Source organism: Saccostrea echinata, unplaced genomic scaffold (genome assembly GCF_033153115.1).
Source record: "Saccostrea echinata isolate AGI-Se365-2 ecotype Australia unplaced genomic scaffold, CSIRO_AGI_Sech_v1 ptg000062l, whole genome shotgun sequence".
Classification (NCBI taxonomy): Eukaryota; Metazoa; Mollusca; class Bivalvia; order Ostreida; family Ostreidae; genus Saccostrea; species Saccostrea echinata.
Window position 1 is genome coordinate 3,423,228 of NW_026889811.1, and position 25,485 is coordinate 3,448,712.

The 25,485-nt window shown below is 34.3% G+C and overlaps 2 protein-coding genes across 2 annotated transcripts in view; one reads left to right on the forward strand and one right to left on the reverse strand.

The window, feature by feature from the left end:
- The window catches only part of LOC133175511 (sorting nexin-21-like), a 182,616-nt gene that overhangs the window by 145,099 nt on the left and 12,032 nt on the right, over window positions 1-25,485 (forward strand). The window lies entirely within an intron of this gene.
- Window positions 15,947-18,688, reverse strand: LOC133175408 (zinc finger protein 585A-like). The gene is made up of 2 exons (XM_061310515.1): window positions 18,669-18,688; window positions 15,947-18,541 (listed from the first exon to the last, which is right to left on the reverse strand). The coding sequence occupies exon 2, from the start codon at window positions 18,496-18,498 to the stop codon at window positions 16,453-16,455; it is 2,046 nt and encodes a 681-aa protein (XP_061166499.1). The 5' UTR covers window positions 18,499-18,541; window positions 18,669-18,688; the 3' UTR covers window positions 15,947-16,452.

Genomic DNA, 25,485 nt, shown 5'->3' on the forward strand with positions numbered 1-25,485 from the left:
GGAGATTTTTCTGTTTTCACACAGAATCTTACACGATCTTATCCAGCTATATTACACCGCTCGTAAAGCAATAGTCGGCTTTTGTTAAGGTGTTCAACCGGATATGCTGACTCTTCACACCTAAATTAAATTTTCGCTAAGAAATATAGTGCGTACTCTAAACCACTGTTGAGACTACTCAAACACTAAATCAAACAACGTAATCTGGGGATTTTTTAAACAAACATTTATGGTATTGGTAATGTATTTTTCTCATGTTCTTCTATTAAGATATTAATTGCTTAAAATATGCTAAAGGTTTTCATCAGTTCCCCCTAGCCTGTCTGTGTCACATTATATAAATATTTTGTTAACAGACTAACATTGATGCAGGGAGCACCTGACCTGATGTACACCTTGCTGCAATCTCCCACCCACCCATCCCCGAAAGAGACCTCACCTGACTGCAAACATTTGACATTGCTGCATCACTGTTTACTTCAAGAATTGGTATAAAACCCCAGAATGATACATCGGATATATTGTTTACTCTTTTAATTTCTAAGTATATTCTATTTCATTTAACATTTTTTAATGTTATATGCCATGTAAACATCCTTTTTGTGTAACTCCTTCTTCCAGTTTCTGAACTTCTTGTTATTTATCTGTTATTAAAATATATGTTTTATGTAAAACAGTTTGTTCACTACTCTGTAAATGAGCCCGGCACTCAGTATTAATTTCCGAGTACTTTGATTATTTATCTATTATTTTACAAGTCTACTTGACCATTAAAACCTATGAAAGTACTTTTTGTATTAAACTTTAAAGATTCTTGTACAATTTTTTTATTCAATTGACCTATCTTATACATTATTTACAGTGATTACTAATGAATTATCATTGGTAAATGACAAAAGGGAAAAACTTCTATCAGTTGAGTACAAAGGACAAGGTTCATTTGATATAATATTTGGCCCTGAGAATTTCTAAAAATTAAAGTTTATGCTGAATCAAAACTTTACATTGAAAATAAAGGTTGGATATATGCTTGTTAAAAAAATAAACCCAAACTTTGAGTATGTGTCCCCTGTATACTGTTTACTCGTTGTCAAATCATGCACGGAATGCGTATTTCCGGAAAAATCGTTAAAAATCAGGGACTTAAAAGCATTTTTCGATAGGTCCGCATTATATCACCACTTTGAAATTTTTACAAATGAAACATCGATATGATAGCAATTTATATGCAAAAAATTACGATGGTGATATTGTGCGAACCATGTTTATTTTCAAAATATGTATTCATTTTACAGCATGCAATACACATACATCAGACGGTGTTTTGCTAGATATAAATAATATTGAGAATACACCTCGCCACCATTGCTAAAAAATCTTTAATATAAAGCATAAAGATCTTTACATGTTGTTCGAATTCAGATACTTTGGGCCTATATTAGTATATCTATATAGCATATCTTACTTTCGCGCGCCCCTCAGTAAGCGACAGTAGTCCGAGTTAGACTATAATCTGGACATTAGTTGGTGGAAAAAGTAGTCGTTAAGAAAAAATGCAGTATTTACACTTGTATAAATGTTATTTTACATTCAGTCTATAACCCAGTGCCTGTGTCCACAAAACAATTTATACGTCATTTTTGAAAATTGACGTCACAATGGTTTCGCCGATCTATTTGGCCTTTTGGGAAAATGGACTATTTTAGGAATGACTCTAATTCTTGATTTGGCCAAGAATTAGAGTCATTCCTTATAATTTAATTTTAAAATCATCAAATAACTATGGGTGTAAAATTTCGTTGCTTTTTATTAGTTCAAATTTGCCGCTCAATAATACAACCGTAGTAACGGAAGTACCGGAAGTGATGGGAAGCGAGGGGAGGTAAAAACTGATACATAGGCCTAGCAGCCTTGTTGTTTGTTTACACGTGGTAAGATCGAATTATTGTTTGGTACATTCATTAAATCTGGAATTTTCCATGAATCCCGAGGACTGGAAATGAGAGGATTGTATGGATACAGATGATTCAGCTGGTTGTGAGGGGGGTGTGTCCCCATACCAAACCAGGTTATACAGAAATAATTTGTGTTCCTTTTTGGATATTAACCAGTCAGAGGTTAGAATACAAACAAAATTAAATTATTTACATGTACATGGACATCAATATTTTGAGCTATTATAGTGAAAATTAGAGGCTAACTTTCTAAGATAGAAGACAACTTGGCAAAATATCACAATAGATTTAACATTTAACAATGCGCCTCTCAGTGTAAAATATGTGAAATGCAGATCAGTTCCGAACATAATCTAGATTGTCATATATGTTTTATCAATGACTTCAATTAGATCTACCTTTTTTGGAGAGTTCCATATAAAAATTACCCGTAAAGCCATGTACATCACATAAATGTATTTTGGTCACATAATTTCTCGAGATGGTCAAAAAGGGGTAATATATAGCATTTTATGTACTTAATAAAATTAAATAAAGGTTGGATGTAATGTAAAATAATAATAATGTAAAAAAAAGAAGTAAACAAATAGCTTGAGGGGGGGGGGGGGGAGTATAAAATACTACATGAGTGATGATATCGGATGGGAGGGGGTCAGGTCCAATTGCTCCTCTTATATTCTTAATATTACTGTATATACACTGTAGATTGACAGACCTATGGAAATTGTATATAGCATGAAAACATAATGTAGATGTAACGAATGGAAGAGGATAAAAAATGTTTTCTTTTGATTGTCAAGAATCAAGTAGTTTGCTTGTACTCCTTCTGTATTAATATCCAAAAAAGTATTGCCTATTTGCGCGCACACGCAAAACTGAAATTCTGACTTGTTTACTAAAACAAAATTAATATTAATCTTTGCTAAGAAATGATAAGTATATATCCACAGATCTCTGTTGATAAGTGAAATATTCTCGAACTGTAATGCAGTGATCGTAGAAAATATAGCTGATTTTATTCTTGTTAATTGTTTCAACTGGATGTTAAAATTGAAATAAAATATAAATAGGGTGTCATAGAACATAGAAAATGATTAATAAATGCACATACGATGTATAAGCATCGGATTTATTGTGAAATGGATTCCTCGGTGCTGGATTTTGTAGAAAATGTCTTTTTCACAGGTTATTGAAATATTGACTTCCTGGATATCAATGTCAACAATCTAGTACCTATTCAAAGGCGGGTCCAGTACCGGCGCCCCCCCCCCCTCCCCCGTTTGTTATTTTTTTTTATGCTTGTGTGCATTTTCTTTGTTTAACCTGTTTATACTCTCAATTTATCCATAAGTAACGTTCAGGCACATAGTTTCAGAGCTGACTCCAATTCGAAAAATGTTTCATGTCGAAAAGAAAAATTGTGAACCTGCCCCCTACATGTACATGGGTAAATGGTAAAGATTTACTTGAAATTTCATTACCACGATGAACATAATGATACTTTTTCCACGTCAACCCCCACCCTTTTTTGTCATCTTGAAAATATACAATTAAGAAATAAATAACAAGTTTAAAAACTTCAATGGGAATTGAAGTGGGTGGGTCACGTGATCAAATCCTGTGAAGGCCGAAGGCCTTCTCAGAAGATTTGATCACGTACCGACCCACTTCAATTCCCATTGAAGTTTTTAAACTTGTTAATTATTACTTATATATACATTTGAGACGGACAATCGAATGTAATCGAATATAAATATTGCACTAACTGTACGTCGTAGATTTTGAAAAATTACGCTAGGTGTAAATCGGCTTGAAAAGCGGTTACGCTTCAAATTCATCTGACACAGGATTCTGTTTCGAAGGGAATATTCTGTGAAAGGCTACTTGTGATCAATTATAGTGAGCATAATGATGTCTGGGATTTCTGTATTCATGAGAACCCATATTCGATGTTCAAAAACACAAGAAACACGTCCGATGTTTGATAATAAAAAGTTGGAGGAATTTCGGTCGGAAAGGGATGGATGGAGACACTTGTCCGGACCAGATAACTTGAAATCACGTACAAACTTTGATCAAAAACATAAAATCTACGATTTCAGTAAGGCATATTTATTAATTTATGATGTTGACATATGGAGACACTGGCGACAGCTTACATTGTTAAGACAACGTCACAACCGTGACAACGATCTCGATGATGGAGGTGTGCCTACCGAACTTCCAAAGTGCAGTGTTTGTCAGCTGTTTGTGGCGTGATTGCATTACATTGATATTTTTCAACAGATTTTCAAATTTGTTGTGAGTAAAGTTTAATGAAAAAAAAATTATAGCATTCAGAGGTCTGCGAGAAAAATAAGGGTAAAAGTTGAGACTATGCAGCTCAGACATGAAACTTATAACACGTAGTTTTCTATTCTCTATGTAAAATCGATCAAGAACTGTATTAAATACTCGTTTACATTGTAAATAAAATTATTATTATTTTACTTGCGTATTTTGTACATTTTTATGCATGAAAACATGCTATTTTGCTTAGTGGAGTAAGTCTTTTTATGTAGATATTACGGCGCTGTGTGATTAGGTCACGTAATGACCTATGACCTTCGAAAAACTTCATACAGGTATGAAGATATTTGCTCTCTACATGTTTATATAATAGAGAGATACCACAAATGTATATATTTGATTATCAATAATTATTTACTAAGTAATTACTAATTACTTATGCTTTAATTTCTACGCCTACTATACAAGATACAAGATATTTTATTTACCAATCAAGGGCCCCCGAGAGGCATTTCCACATATATAAATGCACAATTTAAACATTATTCACAATGTATGTGATAAAGTAACTATAAATATTTCATGTAACCAAAGTTCTCATTGAATAGATCTCCCCTCTCCCCATAGAACATGTAAAAAGTATCAACTGTACTGCCTGCTTCCTTTCCCCCGAATTACAAAATAAAATTAATATTGCTCTCTGTTTGTTATGAACAAAGGGCCATCTACTTTCAAGAGTTCAGGTTCACAATATTAAATTGAAGTATTCTTAACCAGTGTGCGAAATTAACGGTAGACCGATAGACAAAATCTATAGAAAATGCGCCCGGTCTATAGCAAGGTGAATATCTCAAGACCGATTTGTCTATAGAGTAAAATTGGCCGTTTTAAACAATACAACTTTTCAGCCAAGGAAAAACTTATGCTTCAATGCTCTATTGTTCATAAATTTCCTTCATCTAATCCATTTTGCAGTACTACATGTTTTATTTATTCCTAAAACGATTGTAATTTTTTTTGTAGTCCGAATTTCCTCAATTCCTCTGTTTATTGTAGATACGTCTAAATATCCCATAAAATTATTTCCTGACTCAGTAAACCAAAGAATGGGTATTGGTTTGATTTATATCACATAAAAAATATAATTAAAATACATTTTAATTTTTCACATGAAAAAAAAAAACCAATGTTCACTCTACAGGGCTCGACATAAACGCTTGTCTGCTTGTCCGGCACCAGTGAAAAAAAAATACGGACAAGTGAATATTGCTGGGCACTTGTCCGATAGGACAAGTGCATTTTTATGTAAAGAAGACTCTAAATATTTAAAAGAACGACTGTTAAAAGTTTACCGGTACTTTAAGACGGAAACAGTACATAAAAACCGAACTTTGATCCCGACATAGATCGCTATGTAATTGAGCGGTGCGTCAATTTACCCAAAAGGATCCAGAAGTAAATTATAAGCAACCCAAAAGGACATGAAGTATTGAAGGGGATATCTGGATATTCAATGAACACTTTCATACTTTATTGAAAATAAAACAGTAGTTTTTTTTTTGGGGGGGGGGGGGGTGTTTAGGGTGGGGGGGTCCCCCTTCCCCCACCCCCACCCCCGATACCATATGCCTAGAACAAGTCATAAAATAAAACTTATTGCTTCATTATATATGTTATAGTTACACTATAGATATTAATTGGTTCGCGGTAAATACACTCACAGTTTTTCATTCACGAGGGGCGGAGCCCCGAGTGAATAAAAACTGTGAGTGTATTTACCGCGAACCAATTAATATCTATTGTGTAAGTTACTTGTACCAGAGGACCAATGAGAGAAAAGCAAGTTGATAATTAGCACCGCCTATGACGAGGTGTCAAGTCAAGGTCCGGAGTCTGTATAAATAGTCTGTCTCCATCTGCAAGGATCATTTTTAGCTGCAGCATTGCTACTGCAAATCGTTGATAAAAAATTCGGAATTGGTACGTGTGAAGATATTGTACGTTTGGAATGTTGAAGATGCAGAAAACATGATTTTTGTCAGGTACAGGGGTAGCGATTGTAGGCTTTTATATTCAGGCCGTCAACTCTGAAAGAAAATTAATCTTTCTATATCGTTTTTTTCTCTTTTTTTGAAAAAAAGGGGGGGGGTATGGGAAATTTCGCCATTGAAAATTTTCTTTATGGCAATCGGCGTACAGAAAAAAATGAAATGATTTCTGACATTTTAATGAAAGTTTGAAATGGTATTGGAAGTAAAAAAAAAAACGCGGGGACTTCTGATGTGAAATTGCTATATGTATTTGGAGACGGGAAAGAGAATAACGAGAATTCGAGATAGGACGTATCATTTACTGATTAAGGATACGCGGAGAAAACATATAGAAATATTTATGAAGCGAACATCGACAAGCTAATTAATGTTAGTATAGTTGACTTAATTCATTCATCAGCCATTGCCAACATCTGGAAATTAACATCATTCATTCATCAGTCAAGGTCTTGTCACAGTATGGCTTGATGCCAAAAAGGTGGGCGTAACTTAAAAAAACTGTGATTCTTCTGGCAAATACACCACAGCAACATCAAAGCAAAATCTAAATTTACCGCCAGTCCTATGGTACAACATATAGTAAGATATGGTACAATAGAAGGGGAAATATAATAATATTTTGTTATTTTCAGCTCAAATAAAACAAAGCATATCTAACCAGATTTAGTGTTTGATGTGTTATATAAGGCATTATGTTATTTCTCAAAGAAAAGTTGCAACAGTATCAATTTATGTTTTTGCCAACTTTTATTTAAATTTATAATGTAATATTCATTATTTCATTCAAATTATTAATTTTCAGTATATCACAATATATTGATTTTGAGTCCTTTTGGGTTCCTTTTGAGTCCTTTTGGGTTCCTTTTGGGTTCTTTTAGGTCCTTTTGGGTAAATCGACGCGCCCTAATTGAGTACACTCGATCGGGATTGAAGTTCACTAATTGCATACTACTGGAAAGGCATGAAACTGAGTTCGGATTCTGTTTTATGTTGACAGCATTTATGTTGTCAGGACAGAAAGTCTAGATAAAATATTGTTTTATGTGTTCGTTGTATTTGAAAATAACATCATGCACATGTAATGTACTTTATTTTTAGTTTTTCAGTTAACAGTATTAGATCTTTATTGAAAATTTTTCGGACAAGTGAAGTTGAAGTTCGGACAAGTAAATGTCTTGGTCGCTTGTCTGAATGGACAAGTAGGAAAACAAGTTAATGTCGAGCCCTGCTCTATAATCTATAGGTATATATGCACCTTTGCAAAAGGGGATAGAAAGATAATTAAATTCAGTGATATTTATGCATGACTATTGATAAACTAGTACATAAAAATGATAAAAAAAAAAATCATCTTCATTTTCAGCAATATGCTTAATTAATTTTTTTTTAAAACCAATATGGCAAATGAAAAAAAATCCTAAGAGCCTAGAATTTTTTTCTTCAACATGTTACAGTAAACACATTTTTTTGCCTATTCACACAAGTTTTCATTAACAAAAATTGAAATCTTCTTAGAGATTTTAATGTTCCCTGCATCGGTAAAATTCAACATAATAAATTTACTGTTCAAAGTGTAACCCCCCCCCCCCCCAATCATTTCTTAATAATCATGGTTATAAACTTCTATGTATCTTATGCCAATTCATAAAATAATGCAGTGTAGGGAAAAAGGAATAAGCAATTGAAAAATATACAATTAAATAAAAACACAGATATATAATTTTTTGGGTCTATAGGAAATTTCTCAGGTCTATAGAATTTCAAATTATTGTAGACCAATTGTCTGTAGCTTAAAAAAGTTAGTTTCGCACACTGCTTAACATTATATTACAGACTGTAGTATACCAGTCTGGTCGAACCCCCAAACGGGGGTAACCGGAAATAGGAAAACTATACCCCCAAACGGGGGTACGAGCATGCGCAGATGCTTCAAAATGTGCGTATTTCAGGCAAAAAGTATGGGTTTACAAAAAACGCCGGTGCAAAGTAACGAATCATTGTGCAAATGTGAAACCACTCGGAAATGATAGATTAAAGGTGTTTTAAGAGTTTGTATTTTACAAAAATACAACTTTATTGTACAAATCGGGATTTATTCACTGGCAAAGTTGGCGATTTTTTGTTCCGTGACATCCAGGTAATTAAGGTAAATTATTCGATAAACAGACATAAGCCACTAATATTAAATTGAAATTGTAAAAGAAATATATTATTTTACCTTATATCTTTTATTTTTGTAATAAAATACAAGAAAATGTGGTGTTTATATTGATTTATTTATGATCGTGAGTTTCAGTCCGCGTTTCCTCTGACTAGCAATCGAGGGTCTTTACTATCGATAATTATGCCCAGGAAGTGTAACAAAAATACAGATAAAAAATAAAATTTAAGTGCAATTTATCGTATTTATTGTCTTTTATATCTTATAAGAATTTAATAAAATGTTATTTTAAATAACAACGATTGTTTGGGGGAAAACACGATTATATTTTATTTTTTTTAAATCTAGATTCTAAATTCATATTTTTCTCATTCTTAGAATATTTTTCCTTGTGTTTTGAATTCCATAATTTAAAAAAATCGTTATTGAGACGTCACACGAAATATTAAAATATTTCATGAAATGACGGAAAATTTTCGTTCTTTTCTACAGTATAAATTCAAAATATGGAAAACTTAACCTGTTGATTTTTTTCTGGTAACATTTTACCAAGTTCATAGCAGAAATAACAATATTATCGATCTTTTTTCCTAAGATAGAAGATTTAGGCAAGTTTGTTTATATTGGATACGGCAAGAGTTACCGTTCTTGTGCATTGCATGACGGGACGGAAAACCCTCGTTTGAGGGTATACCCCCGTTTGAGAGTTCGACCAGACTGTATACAGTTAAAGTATATCATTGAGGGATTTAACAAGATTCCAGTTCCCCAAGGCCAGGACTGGTTGAGATGATATACTTTTAGTCCTGGTCGAGATGATATACTTTTAACTGTTTTATTATACCGATACAAACGTAAAATGAGGATTCAGATAGCCTTATTTCAAAGCAGGGATTAGCTCACTGAACTAACACACGGACATTAGTCCATTCACATATCATACCAATGTAAAAGTAAAATCTAGAGGATTAGGATAACCGGGAATTAGCTTTCAAAGCAGGGATTAGCTCACTTGACTAACACACGGGGATTAGTCCACTCTTAACGATTTCTAGGGAATTAGTCAGATCGTTATATAGGGAAAAAAATCAGTAGAGGTATAATAAACCAAGATAAAGTAATTGAATACAGTATTTACATATTGATTACCAATTTAAGTAAACAACAGTGATTTCTGTTCACTAACACTCGATTGTCTTTGAACAATTCTCCTGGGGAAATAAGGCAGGCACTTTATCCTGGAAATGAACTAGATTAGCTCATAATGTACACCTTTATATGATAAAATGTTCTCAAAGTCTGAAAGTGTTTTTCCTTCGTGTTTAGAGCTTCCTTATAACACACACTTGCACAGGTCGTCGTCACAAAGATACATGTATATCGATTACTTAGAGGAAGCAGTAAGGGATCCGCGGGGGGGGGGGGGATGTTGGGTATCCGGACCCCACCCCAATTAATACCCACCACTTGTATAAAATTCATATAGTAAAATACCAAAAATATGAAGGGGGAAGGGTCAAGTAAACTTTGTAAAGTTGGTAAGACATGTAGGAAGGTAATGTGACATCCCCCCTTTCAAAATAGGTTTTTTCAGGTTTGGGTTATTTTTCTTCTTTTTAAATAAGGTTTTGTCCTTTGGGTCGATCTAGTTGTTTTTTTTTTCATTATTTTTTTATGTGGTGGTGGTATGGAACAACTTTTTCTGGGAAAAATTACAGGAAATTCCTCAATTGCGCTGTTAAATTTTTCCGCGAGTCCACATTGCTTTTCCGCGAAAAATCCTTCTTTACCGTGAAGTACTAGTGTTTTTTTTTCTTTTCCGCGAAAATCCTCTATTAACCAGGTAGTATATATTTTGCTCCTTGTCTACCACGGGGATGAATTATTGTAAAAGTCTCTTAAACATCGTTAATAGACCAAGTAGATTTTAGGTCATATACGCAATAACCTATACATCTTCACAATGTCAAAGTTTTGTGAAATCGTTCCTATTTAAAAAGGTAGTGAAGAGAAACAATATCACAAAACCTTGACCTTGTGAAGATGTATAAGTTTATACTTATAAAACGTCATTGAAACATGTCGTCTGTTCAATAACCCGTAGATCCTAATATATTCATGTGTCGGAACAAGATGCAATTTTGAAGGGAAAAAAAGATAAATTAATAGCTGATAACTTCGATGTTGGAATATTTCCGAACTGCTGAAAGAAAAGAATAAACGAAGGTACACATGCTTTCCTTTTTTAAAGGATGGGCTCTACCTATAATAGGTAGACACAGGTAAACTTATGTAATCAAGCCACAGAAAAGCAATGTCAAGTACGGAGCGAAAACTTTTTTTTTTGAAAATATAATGCAGATAGGCAGGAAGACCAAAATCTTGCGAGCCTTACTGACATAGAATTACTAGTACATAAAAAATCATTTTCTTGAATACCTGCAATAAAAATCCAAGAAAAAAGTTTAACGGTCCTTTAAGTCTTTTTTAACAAAGCTTGGCAATTACGGATCGTCAAGTTAAAAAATAAAGCCAATACTTTGCTTGTGCCAATGCGGAGCTCGGAAAGTCAGAAATCCGCTTAGAATGTACTGTATATGTACACCCCTTTTTTCCTTTATGATTCAAAAATTTTCAAAGCCAACCATACCAATTGATTTGAAGATTTGTCTTTAATTATGAAAAATAATTTAGTAAGCATGGTACTAGTATGCTATCATATGTAGACCAATACATGGACATTTACGTTTATATGAAAATGAAATTTAATATACGTACATAGTAGTACATTTAAGGAATGTTTTTAAGTTTTGTGTGAGTTATTGGTGTGTAAATCACACAGACTTGTCACGTAGGCATATTTCATAGCGCTTCATGAAAAATATGCCTACGTGCAAGTCTGTGTGATTTACACACCAATAATTCACACTAAACTTAAAATCATTCCTTATATATATTTACATTTTTCAAGTTTAAAAGCACTAATGATATACTCAGTATTTGAATTTCCTGCTGTCCTATATCGTTACATTTTTATTTACGTCTCTGTAGCCTCATTGTGACGTCATTTTAGCGCCAGTTTCACCGTGTATATTTCTACGCATGAGTATGCACAAAAATGACTTTCAAATCAATTTCACAGCTGGCTTAGTAGAAAAATACAGCAAATATAAATATAGTAAAATATACATGTGTCACAGCCTTATATATGTGGTAAAATACAACACAAGAGGCCCAGGGGCCACATCGCTCACCTGAGCACTATGGCTAGGAAAAAGCAGAAATCATTTCAATCTTGAAAGGTTGAAAAGTTTAAATATAAAAGTGGTTGGGGGGGGGGGGGTGTCAGGAATTGAACAAATTTGAATCTACATTATCTGAGGATGCTTCCATTTAAATATGACCAATCATGGCTTTGCTGTTCTCGAGTAGAAGATTTTTAAAGATTTAACCTATGTATTCCTATGTAAAACTTTGATCACCCATTGTGGCCCCACCCGATCCCCAGGGGTCATGTTTGAACAAACTTGAATGTACACTATCTAAGAATGCTTCCATATAAATATGACCAATCATGGCTTTGCTATTCTTAACAAATTGTTTTTTTTAAAGATTTGTACTATGTGTTCCAATGTAAAACTTTGATCGCCCATTGTGGCCCCACCCTACCCCCGGGGGTCATGATTCGAACAAATTTGTATGTACACTATCTGAGGATGCTACCATATAAATATGACCAATCATGGCTTTGCTATTCTTAACAAATTTTTTTTTTTTTTTTTTTTTTTTTTAGAATTTTTACTATGTGTTCCTATGTAAAACTTTGATCGCCCATTGTGGCCCCACCCGACCCCCGGGGGTCATGATTTGAACAAATTTGAATGTACACTATCTGAGGATGCTACCATATAAATATGACCAATCATGGCTTTGCTGTTCTTGAGAAGAAGATTTTTACTATGTGTTCCTATGTAAAACTTTGATCTCCCATTGTGGCCCCACCCGATCCCCGGGGGTCATGATTTGAACAAATTTGAATGTACACTATCTGAGGATGCTACCATATAAATATGACCAATCATGGCTTTGCTGTTCTTGAGAAGAAGATTTTTAAAGATTTTTCCTATATATTCCTATGTAAAACTTTGATCGCCCATTGTGGTCCCACCCGACCCCCGGGGGTCATGATTTGAAGAAATTTGAATCTACACTACCTGAGGATGCTTCCATGTAAATATGACCAATTATGGCTTTGTTGTTCTTGAGAAGAAGATTTTTAAAGATTTTTCCTATATATTCCTATGTAAAACTTTGATCGCCCATGTGGCCCCACCCTACCCCCGGGGGTCATGATTTGAACAAACTTGAATCTACACTACCTGAGGATGCTTCCAAGTAAATATGACCAATCATGGCTTTGCTGTTCTTGAGAAGAAGATTTTTGAAGATTTTTCCTATATATTCCTATGTAAAACTTTGATCTCCCATTGTGGCCCCACCCGACCCCCGGGGGTCATGATTTGAACAAACTTGAATGTACACTATCTGAGGATGCTACCATATAAATATGACCAATTATGGCTTTGCTGTTCTTGAGAAGAAGATTTTTAAAGATTTTTCCTGTATATTTCCTATGTAAAACTTCGATCGCCCATTGCGGCCCCACCCTAGCCCCGGGGGTCATGATTTGAACAAACTTGAATCTACACTACCTGAGGATGCTTCCACATAAGTTTCATGTTTTCAAGCACAGTGGTTCTTGAGAAGAAGATTTTTTAATGATGCCATTAATTTTTCACGAATTCTTAATTATCTCCCCTTGGAAGAGGGCGTGGCCCTTCATTTGAACAAACTTGAATCCCCTTTACCCAAAGATACTTTGTGGCAAGTTTGGTTGAAATTGGCCCAGTGGTTCTTGAGAAGAAGTCGAAAATGTGAAAAGTTTACAGACGGACAGACAGACGGACAGACGGACTACAGACAAAATGTGATCAGAAAAGCTCACTTGAGCCTTCGGCTCAGGTGAGCTAACAACACGGCTGCTGGGTTCGATGTTTATATATAACATATAATCTACGATTAAGGAATTTATAACATAGAAGGAAGGGTGACCTGAAATATAACAACAGGTATTAAATATCTCTCGCCTCACTCACACTTTTACGCGGATCATAATTTAAATTTTATAAATTTGGATAATTTAGAAAATACTCGATTTGAATAAAATGATCAAAGAGATATTGAATAATAATTAAATCCTTAGAAATAATTTACCAATTATTTCTTACCGTAATTCCTAGACTGAAGTTCACAATTATCATGAGATAAAGTTGTGTTGGGGAGAGAGAGCGTCTTCTCTCCCCAAAGTCTTAGGTTGGAGTGCTTGAGAATTAGTATTGGCGCGAATGCGCAGGGGACAGAATAAAACCAGTTTGACCACTCACACACCCGTACTCTCACTGACCACTCACCCGTATAAATGAATGAATGAATGAATGAATGAATAAGGCAATGAATGAACATAGTAAATTCCGTAGTGAGAACGGAATTCATTACTTACTATAATAATATAATGCCTTAGACAAATGTATGAATATATGAATGATAATTAGTAATATTAATTAATTAATTATAATTCACCCTGTGACACATGTAAGCTGGATTTATTTTAAAACATGACGTCCCATTCTTGTTACTGACGTCGCACAAAGCAACGTCAAAATATCACAACGTTGTAGTAAACTATGCTACTTTTACGTTTATCTAAAACATAAGTAAAGCTTTGTACATGCATATATTGATAATTTCATGAAAATATATACTCTCTCAAAGAGTTTTAAGGAATATTATTTAATTTTGACACGGGGCCAAATTTTGTGCCAAACGCACCTTGTCCTTTCACTAAGGTCAATTGAGCCCTAGGCCTGTCCTGCACCAGAACACTTGATCCAGTGGTCTTGAATTTCACAAACCTGGTAAAAATCCCTTTCTCATTATATCTTTGTACATTGTTTGCATCCTAGAAGCCCAGAGCACAGAATAGAGTTTTCAAAACATTGATGCAATTTTATTATATAATTCAATAGAGTTTCACCCTACCACCATGACCCCTGACCCAGGATATGAATTGCACAATTTGGACAAGGCACCCTTGCTCATCATAACTATGCACTTAGTTTATCTGCTAAATACCAAGGAGTAGAGAAGAATATTTTCAAAGAATTAACGCATTTTCACTACATAAACAGAGCGCTGCCCTAACATCAGAGGCCCTGACCCATGGGCTATGAAATTCATTTCACATTTAAAAAAGAGGCAACTTTGTTCATCATAACTATGCACTTAATTTATTTACCAAATAGGGCCTACCCAGGAGTAGAGATTTTCAAAACATAAAGTTCTGCATTTTCAATATATAATAATCATTAAAGCCTAAGAATTCCAGAGGACATGAATTCATAATTTTGGAAGAAGCACCCTTACTCATTACAACCATACACTTAGTTTGTTTGCTTAATACTTAGGAGCAGAGAAAAAATATTTTCAAAAAATAATGCATTTCACTATATATTCAACAGGAACTCCATCATAACTCCAGAACTTCTGACCCAGGGGTCATGAATTTCACAATTTTGGTAAAGGCCCCATTGCTTTTTGTAATCATCAAAAGTTTGTCTGCTTGATGACCAGGAGTAAAGAATTAATTTGGGGGTACAATGAAATTGATCTTCTTTGTTACCCTTCACTCATAAATACTCTACAACAAAACTGGTTAATCTTGCTTCAGACGTTTATGAGAAGAACCTCAAAATGTTTTAAAGTTTACAAGGAACAGATGAGGAAATAAGTCAGACAAAAATAAATGACAATAGGTCAGCCAAGTGACTTGTAGCTGCAGAACTGTAGCTCTCTTGAAAAAAAAAAACTATAGTCCCCTCCGCTTTCACCGGTAGGGGACTAAAAATATATATTGACAGATCTGAGACCTACAGTGCCACCCACTGAAAAAAAAGTATATTTATATGCACAATGCACTGTTTATCAATTTGTTTCTCCATGTCTCTCAAACTGCCATCTCAAAATATTACAAACTTTGTGTTCCTAACATATTTTTTCTCAATTTCCACAAAAAATTATTCCTTAAAACCATTGTTAATAGCCCTTCTGGGTCTGAAATTGAGACCATCAAATATTTTGCCTATTCATACTGCCATTTTGGGTGGCAACATAATTCAGTCCAATGCACTGCGTACATATTCAATACGAGAGTAGTTGATAGAGGTCCCAAAAATTTTTTGAAATCAGGCCCCAAGACCATAAACTGAGACTTAAGTCAAAATTTCAATCCAATTGTAACTTATGAAATAATTTTAATAATGAAACAAAATTTTCTTCATATATTTGAATTTAAATGTTATATAAAATTGCAAATTTTTAAGCAAATACATTAAATAAAACTCAAGATATTAAAAATCAAAATTTTGACTTAACTATTCTCAGTTTATGGTCTTAGGGTCTGGCTTTTGTGCAGTTGAGGTAAGAATTTGGAGAAATTAATCCAGAAATGAACACAACTTTTTGTGTGCAATAAATATAAAGTTTTTTCTTTGGGTGGCACTGTAGCTCTGGTCGTCCATCCCAATTTTTTCAGACCAGCGAGCCACAGATCTGCAGCTAATTGACTCAGGTGACCTAAAAAAGGTGAAAATGTTAAAATTTTACAAACTTCACACAACACACAGCAGGCACATGGACCATGGATCTAAAGCTCACCTGGGCCTCTAACTCAGGTGAGCTAAATGTGTATACAATGTACAAGCAAAACAAAAGGACTTCTTATTAATAAGTGAAATAAACTGTTAAAATAATTGTTAAAATCTAGACCTTTTAATAATGTGAAAAGTTTTTGCTCAGTCCAACAAATATTTAACAACATATTTTTTTTTTTATTAGCAATCAATAAGTTTATATTTCACTAATTTGTTAACTGAATCTTTCATGTTGTTTCTAGCTGTACAAAATGGTATGTAACTTCACTCCCATCCTCCTGAAACTTCATAAGGCTGATAGGTTGTAGACTGTCACCACTTGTTGGTATCAACACTTCTCTCTGTGCGTGTGGTACTCCCACAATTTTAGATCCCTCCACCTGAATCTGGAGAGATTGTAAAGTGGACAGGACATCTGTGTCTACCACTTCTGTCACTGGTACCTCCGTTACATCTGACAGGTCACCAGTCAGGATTTTAGAGGCCTGGGGATGCAATTTTGAATGCTCAGAAGTTTTGGCCATTTCTTTTGATTTCTTTTTTGAATCGTCCCCTTGTCCATGTTGTTTTTTCAAGTGTTCTTTTAGCTTATCAAAGCGAGTTGTGGTGAAGGTACACTGGTCACATTTATAGGGTCTTTCATTTGTGTGTAACAGCATGTGTCGCTTCATGTTTTTGATGAGGGAGAATGACTGCCCACACACCTCACACTGGTGGGGTTTTTCTCGAGTGTGGGTCACCATATGGTACTTCAAGTTCTGCTTCCTTGTTGCTTGAAAATTGCACTCAGGACATTTATAAGTGTCCCCTGTGTGAACAAGTTTGTGAGCTTTTAATTGACTTTTATGAGCTGTAGCAAACCCACATACATCACACAAATGTTCTTTTGTGGTACTGTGGGTTACCATATGATTTTTTAGTGCATGTTTCCATTTGAATCCAGCATCACATATTTTGCATACAAATGGTTTCAGTTTTGAATGCTTAGGATAGTGGAAGTTTAATTGAGTTTTGGTCCTGAATCTATGATCACAGTACTTGCAGAAGAAGGGCAAGGGATCATCATGTCTTTTCATGTGGTTTTCAAAGTTTTCTTTTGTATCCCCATTGTATTCACACAGATCACAGTTGTAGTTTTCATGAAGGTGCTCCTTCTTATGGACATGCATACTCTTTGCCTTTTCTGATGTATATCCACAAGTTTCACACATGTATTTCCTTTTGGCCCGATCATGGGCCTGGTTGTGTTGCTGATGATTATGAATAGAATTTGTGGAGAAGGGACAGAATGCACATTTATATCTGTCTCTCTTTCTGACAAACCCTAAACCAGAAAGAGAATCATCATTAGAGTTAGTGAGGTATTGCATCTTAATGGTAAGTTTTCTTTTTCTGCCACTTCTTGATGAGAACTCAGTTACATTCCCTCCATCTTCAGCACTGGTATCCTTGAAACTTTCACGTGTTTCATCATCAGAATGTCCAACTTCACCATTGATTTTCTTTTTCTCTGGAAGAGATTTTTCATCTGTGTGACTGTCTTCTATTTGAGTTATCTTTCTTGGTCTGCCTCTTCCTCTTTTAGGACCATAAATTTCATTTTCATCTTCTGTTTGAGTTATCTTTCTTGGTCTGCCTCTTTTTCTTTTAGAATGGTGAAAAGCTTCTGAATTTTCACTTTCATCCTTCTCGGAATTTGCAGTAAGAGGGGAGCTTGTAGATGGGGACTCAATATCAACGAGAAAAGATTCAGCTAATCTTCCACTTTGTGGCGTCACCTCAACATTTTCACCATCAACCATTGTATCTTCATAAAAAACATCCATTTGCTTTTCAGCTTTACTTTCTTCTTTGACAAACCATTCACAAAAGGAACTTAATTTATATAAACACATTATCTTGGATATTTGTGCTACTTGGTTGATGATGGCTGAAGAGATGGCAACTTCACCTGTGTACATGTAATCAATAACAAGCTTGATAGCTTCACTACAGTTATCTTCATTACCCTCTCCATTTATGTGAATTTCTATCATCTGTGGTGTGTTTTGAGAAAAAGCTCGCGGGTCATCTTCCCCCTGTCCCAGGAACGTATGAAAATATGGACTAGCAGCCGCTAAAACATTGGAATGCACAGGTACACTGGTATCACAGACCTTAAGAATGACGTCACAAAACTTACTACTCTGTCTTTGTTCGTTTAACTTCTGCATTATGTTGGAAACATGTGTATTGTCGATAAATCTCGATTTCTTCACCTTCGACGCCGCCATTTTGGTATGCTCCCCGTACACAACTTTTTATTTTCACCTCATTCTAAAAATAATCGAATAAACATAAATATAATACATCTTAAAAAATCAGTTTTTCAATTGTTAACAAATGTATTCATACAAAAACACTTAATGCTTAGCGATTTAAAATTCTTTTTGGTTTAACGTACATATATCATATATGTTCTAGAAGAATGCTTGCTCCCGACACAAGTTAAATATAGTTGCACAGTCGCATTTAATATAACTGATGTCTGTGCTGAGCGCCAACGACGCAGTCTACGACGTTTCGTCTGCGCAACTTCATCATTCATTCATTTTATTTTTATTTTTTAATTTCATTATATGCGGATAAGAAATGAGTACCCCTGATATAATAGATAGAGTGGCAGTGTCCATGTTTTGCTTCGGGAAACCTGAATTATGTGTCCAATCAATCGGACAGGGGGAAGATGACCCCCGGCCGAGCTTTTTCTCAAACTACGCCACAGATGATAGAAATTCGCATCGATGGAGAGGGTAATGAAGATTATTAAGGGAATGTATAGTGATGGGGATGTCCATCCGTCCTTTACGCTTTGGGGTACCCATGCATCTCTTATCCGCAACTCCTCCGACACCGAATAAAATTAAATGATACTCGTACTTTCTCAGAATCTTTACTACACGGTGCCTTTGTGCACCTCCTCTTTTGCTTTTCGATTGGACGCATATTTTAGATTTCCCATAGCAAAACACTGTCATTCTTTCTATTATACCAGGGATAATCATTATTTTCTTATACGCAACTCCTCCTATATCACTGAATAAATTTTAATGATACTTTCACAGAATCTTAAAGTCATATATGGCATATTTTTATAAGTTCAGACTAACTAAAATTAAAAAGATCTTTCTATTTGTTTTATTACTTTGTATCAAGATAGGACTTTCCTGTAAATTACACAATTTAAATCAATCGCGTTTCATAGATATTAGAAATTTAAACCAATATAACCGATTTATTTACCGACTCCGTATTTAAATATCAGACACAGTTTAAATTCAATTTAACATTAGAAACGTAGGGGTTATTCAAGTTCAAAATCGATGAAAAATAAGGAGGAATGGGACCTTGAGCTGAAAAAATCTAGTCAATGAATTTTTTTCATATTTTGTATATCTTTAATTTAGTATGTCCTACATATCTTAAAGCAATTCTGTCATCACTTTTCTTGACTTGTTTAAGAGATATCGCCATACAAATATCGCTCCGTACAGTGTATGTTTTAAGTTTTGGTTCTTCGTGTTAACGGGTCCATTATTGAGTCTATAATGGGAATTTTTTAAACACAAACAAAAAATATGTATAAGAATACACAATTCTTCAAATATTCAGAATATAAAAAGTGTTTAGAATTTTTACGGCATTTTTTTCATATTTTCTCAATGTATATGGACTGGATAAATTACGCACTTTTCAAGACGGCTTCAACGACAAAAAAATAAACGCGCTTGTGAAAAAATTCTGTCAATAAATATTTTAAAAATTTAGGATTGAACTGAGGACCTTTTTCGTAGTAATTAATATAGTAGCAATATCGTAAGGTGAAGCTTACCTCATTATCACACAGGACATAGTTGAACAAGACATAAGCTAAGCATGGTAAAAACGCTTCATGTTTACATTTTCAGAATACGGGAAAACAACTGTGACGTCACACGAAAACTTACACAAGCGAAATGGAATATTGATTCAGATAATCTCTGCTACCAAACACGTAAAAATTATTATTGCAATTCCTGCTTCAAAAAATTTATCACGATGCATTGACTGTAAAGTGTTTTAATGTTTTGAAACTGACAAAGTAATCACTAATCAACGTGTACTTGATCTCACTGCACTGAGAGATCATATATGACGTCACGGACATGTTAGATACAGAGGATGGATCAATCGATTTCACAATTTTTTAATATTTACATGATCGTTTAATTAAGAAATAAGGTATCATTTTTAAACATCTATCGGGATATAAATACGGGTTGGTCACGAGATCAAATTCCATAAAGCCCGAAGGGCTTTATGGTAAATTTGATCTCGTACCAACCCGTATTTATATCCCGATAGATGTTTTAAAATGATACCTTATTACTTATATTTACATTTGTGACTTATTCATATTATTTATTAGCCTGATTATAACCTTTAACGCATGAAATGTTTTATTTTTTCAAACTCAACGGCACGAGTTTGATCTATTGATCGACCCTTTATGACGTCACTGAGAAATTACGTCGAACGTTTATGACGCGAGGAACCCGTGTTTATACGGATATAGATACGCGTTGCTTTTAATAGTGTTATATAAAGGAAAACATTTACAAATGTAAATATAATTTTTTAATTTTTTTTTTTTACATAAAATTTTTAAGCTCAACAAGTTGAACAAAAATTATACAGATACAGGTGATTTTGAGAAGGCTGGGGGGTTGTGGCCATTTTCAGTCTATATTGATCTCCTTTAGAAGAAGAGCTCCATATAAAGATATACAAAAATAATCAAATTTTAAAACTAAAATTTATGAAATTTTTCTTTGCCAAATGAAAGTTGACAGCTTAAGATATCATACCTAAAAAATTAAGTTATATCTGATGGTTAATTTGTTGACCCCCAAGCCTTCTTAAGGTCAAGATCTAGTAAATGAAAGGAGCCCTACAGATTTTTCAAATTTGAGAACTGAATTCCTTTTATGATGCTTTATAACTATAGCTTGGTCAAATAAGGTGTATCGGGGTATAATTTGTAGGTAAACAAGACGAAAACTCATATTTTAAACTGTCATTTTCAATGAAAAATTAAGAAAGTCAGTCATGAATATGGGAGTTTTTGTCATATCAGACAAATGAAATGTATCCAGATTGCCTACAGTCTCTCAGAAAACAGTAATTTGTATGTTCTTAGCCTCTTCTTTGAAATAATGTAAAATTGAATATAGGAACCGGGATTACTTTTTATACGATTTCAAATTGAATTTCAGGAAAATACTTTATTTTCTACATAATTCTATTACAGCCGTAAAGTACGGGAAAAAAGAAAGTTTAATTTGAAAAGGTCAAGCTCTAGTAAATGATTTTAGAATGCATTTTTGTGCTAGATCCATTATGACGTCAAAATCAAATTAAACTTTCTTTTTTCAATTTGAAATTATGTGAAAAGTAATCCCGAAAACTATATTCAATTTAATATTATTTTAAAGAAGAGGCTAAGAACATACAAAATTGCCGTTTTCTGAGAGACTGTGGGCAATCTGGATACATTTAATTTGTCTGATATGGAAAAAACTCCCATATTCATGACTGATTTTCTTAATTTTTCAATGAAAATGACAGTTTATAATATGATTTTTCGTCTTGTTTACCTACAAACCATGCCCCGAAACACCTTATTCGACCAAGCTATACTTATAAAGCTTCATTAAAGGAATTTATTTCTCAAATTTGAGAAATCTGTAGGCTCCTTTTATTTACTAGATCTTGACCTTAACAACATTTAACACCAACATTAACGGTGACTATGAGGTAGTCAATTGAGTCATGTGACATGTGTCCTGTCTCCCCTTAATTTGAGCGTAAATAACAAAGATCATGCATGTTCATTTACACTAAATCTCGTATTTTTATTTTTTAGCTCAGATACGCCATATATAGCTTTAATTACATAGTTATGTATCCCATACGAAGTTTGGGAACATATTTTTTTTTCAAAAATTTCTTCTCCGGTACTTTTTTGTCCGCTAGATTCTCGGAAACTACTCATCGGATTGAGACGAAACCTTTTAAGGGTAAACAGGCATGTTCTGTAGATGCGCGGACTTGAATGCACGTGCGCGTGCGTGCGAGGAGTATTTTTAATAACTGATACAATCGAAACAGCTTTAACCTTCCCATTTTTGATGATATGCTTTGAACTTTATTATATAACATATATTAGTGGTGTGGATAAGATGAGATGGTTGAGTAAGCAAGAAAACACGCGCATGCACGTGTGCTTCGCTCTGATTGGCTGACACAAAAAAATCTCAATAATTTCACGGCGATTGTGACCGGTGTCGCATAATATTTGGTCCGCCTCATTTAAAGGTCCGGGGGGACCTAATACGATAACATATAAGGTCCGCCTTTTATAAGAAAAGGTCCGGCCCGTATAAGAAAAGGTCCGCCGAAGTTTAAAGGTCCGGGTGGTGCAAAAATGTTTTAATCTTGACTTAAACACATAAAATTAAAGAGAGTTTGTTTACATCATACGGAGAAAGATTAAGGATTTACCCTTGCTGTTGTGTTTACTTTTTTGTACAATATATCTCGTAGGGCAGGAATTGCTACTCCATGTTTAGTGTGCTTTTAGCAATACCGTTTAGGGCAATGATTTAAAAAATGTCGCATTTATTGGATTTGTGTTTGTTTTCCCCCAGCATTTGCTTTGTGTAAATTAGGACGATTAAAGGTGTGAAATCTGCCGGTGTGTATAGGCAATAAAACAATGGGGGTGTGAAGTATACCTGACAGGTACTCGCAGGTAGAGCCTGCGGCAGATAGCAATGACAATGTAATGGTCATGTGTTTGCTTTAAATCAATAGATATGAATTCTCTATTTTAATAAATTATGCTGAAGAACAAATTATAATATTGCTATGATATTCATGCGTACACATCAAAATTGTGATATGTATAATTATATATAGTCTATTTTTATTACAATATTTAAAGAAATTTCTTATTCCAAGTGTAGAGTTTAATACTAAGACCAATAGAAAATAAAATTATGTATATGCTTCCCTTTAGTTTTAACAATAAACTTGTTTTCAGTTTATAATATTTTGCCCTTTATTTGTGGATAGGGTAATATATAGCCTAATGTTGTATTCGATCTATATTTACTGCAGAAACAAAATACATGTAATGTTAAAGCTTAAAACAGGTAACTCAATGTTGAAGACATATACATCAGATTTAAAGTATAATCATGGTTTGGATTTAATTCTTTCTTATAAAAACATCACTCTTCCTCGTCATAATGAACTACATATGAAATAATATTTCATTTTTGTATTTTTTTTTTTCTTTTTTGCCAAAAGAAAAAGAAATTACACATTTTACTGTGACTATAATAGACAGACTGTGGGATAATCTAGCAGGCTGTATTGCATGACCGATTAAAATTTGAAATCATTATTGTAAAATATTTTCTTTTATTACTGACATGAAGCATTTTGGGCAAAGTTGAATGTCCAGTTCTATATACAAGTCATTTATGTATCTCACGTCTGTATGAACGGGGGAAGGGGGAGGGAACATCAGCTAATCCTCTTCCTTTTTTTGCGTATCAAAGAATTTCTCTTTCCTACATTAATTTGTGCAATAACCCCCCCCCCCCCCCAATGCACCCAGAAATATACTGACTGACTGTTTCTGGGGACGTTGTCAAGCGTGCGTCACATTTCCCATTTCAAGCTACATGATATGTACATTTTCGTGATGTCGACTAGAAGCGTTTCAGTCTAATTTTAAATCAAAGATATATTTCTTTTATAAAACGCTGATTATTTATGATTTTTTATTTTATTCATTTAAGGAAAGTGGCAACTCACGGTTATCCGTAGAAAAAAGGTAATTCATGGGGTTTTCCATCATGAGAGTCCAAGCTGCAGACAGCTCAGTATTACGTTACGCTACAACTCCATACCAAGTAGACCTGGAGAATTGACACTGTATGGAGTATGACTGAGAGTCAAACTCCATACTCTCCGGGAACTACTTTCCCTACGAATAATGATATGGAGTAATACTGAGCTGTCTGTAGCTTGATTGAGAGTGATTTTCTACGCGGTGAAAACCAATAAAGTGTTTTGTTTAGTACCACTACACCTGCTCAAGAGTTTTTGAAAAATCAGTTCTTTACGAAAGCTAGGAACCTTGCCAATGTCCTTAAATTATCTTTTTCGAAGTCCTCAGTCATTCTCCGTGGTAACCATGGAGGAAATAATGCAATCGGTTTCATGCTGTCATGACAGAATTTTTGAAGTTCGATTTTCATAAATGCTATACATTGCACATATGTTGTTTCGGATATTACCTAACAATTTTGAATAATGATTATACAGGCGCGGATCAAGAATTTTTCCAGGGGGAGGGGGGGGGGGGGTCCATGCCAGTCAAAAAAATTTCTAACCCAAAAATTTCTTGACAAGGAAGAAAAAAAAAGCGTAAAATCCAATTCCATTTCCAAAACGTGAAAAACACCTATAAAGTGGTGGTGATGGTAGGGTCCACGTTTTCTAAGGGGGTCCAAAGTCATTTTTTATTTACTTCAGTATATACTTTTAATAACTCTGCAAATTCCAGATGGGGGGTTCTCCCGACCCCCCCCCCCCAGATCCGCGCATGTTATATGAATAATTTCGGGTATTGGCTGGAGAAATTTCCGGTGATACATTGCATCTCAGGTGAGGAAGAGGGGGAGGGGTTGCAATAATTTTCATCTGCTCCTTGCGTATCAAGTACGTAGAAAATAAACACCTGTCACCATCTGGTGTATTACAGATTTCTTTTTACTTGTCACACAGGGCATTTACTACATACATTATGTACGTAGTGTTGATGAACCCCTTTCTTATTTTTAAGGTGATTATTTTCCCAATTCATTGTATGAATACAGCAACAAGTACTCCCTCTTTTTCATGCTATATGAATCGAAGTCTGTAGATACGGATACAGTACAACTAATGATCATTCTAACATAACATTTTTGTGATATACATGGATAATAAATCTGAACATATCTTTTGATCGTATGTGGTGAATATATTTTAGATAAATATACATTGTACTATACCATTATACATTCAGATTCGTCACTGCCTTTTATAAAAGAATCGTCGTACGATTTTCCAAGACCTTGACATAAAATAAGAGGCCCATGGGCCACAACGCTCACCTGAGTCAA

Excerpts from the sequence above, each read along its gene's own strand:
- LOC133175408 (XM_061310515.1), bottom strand. The coding sequence starts at position 18,498 with ATGGCGGCGTCGAAGGTGAAGAAATCGAGATTTATCGACAATACACAT.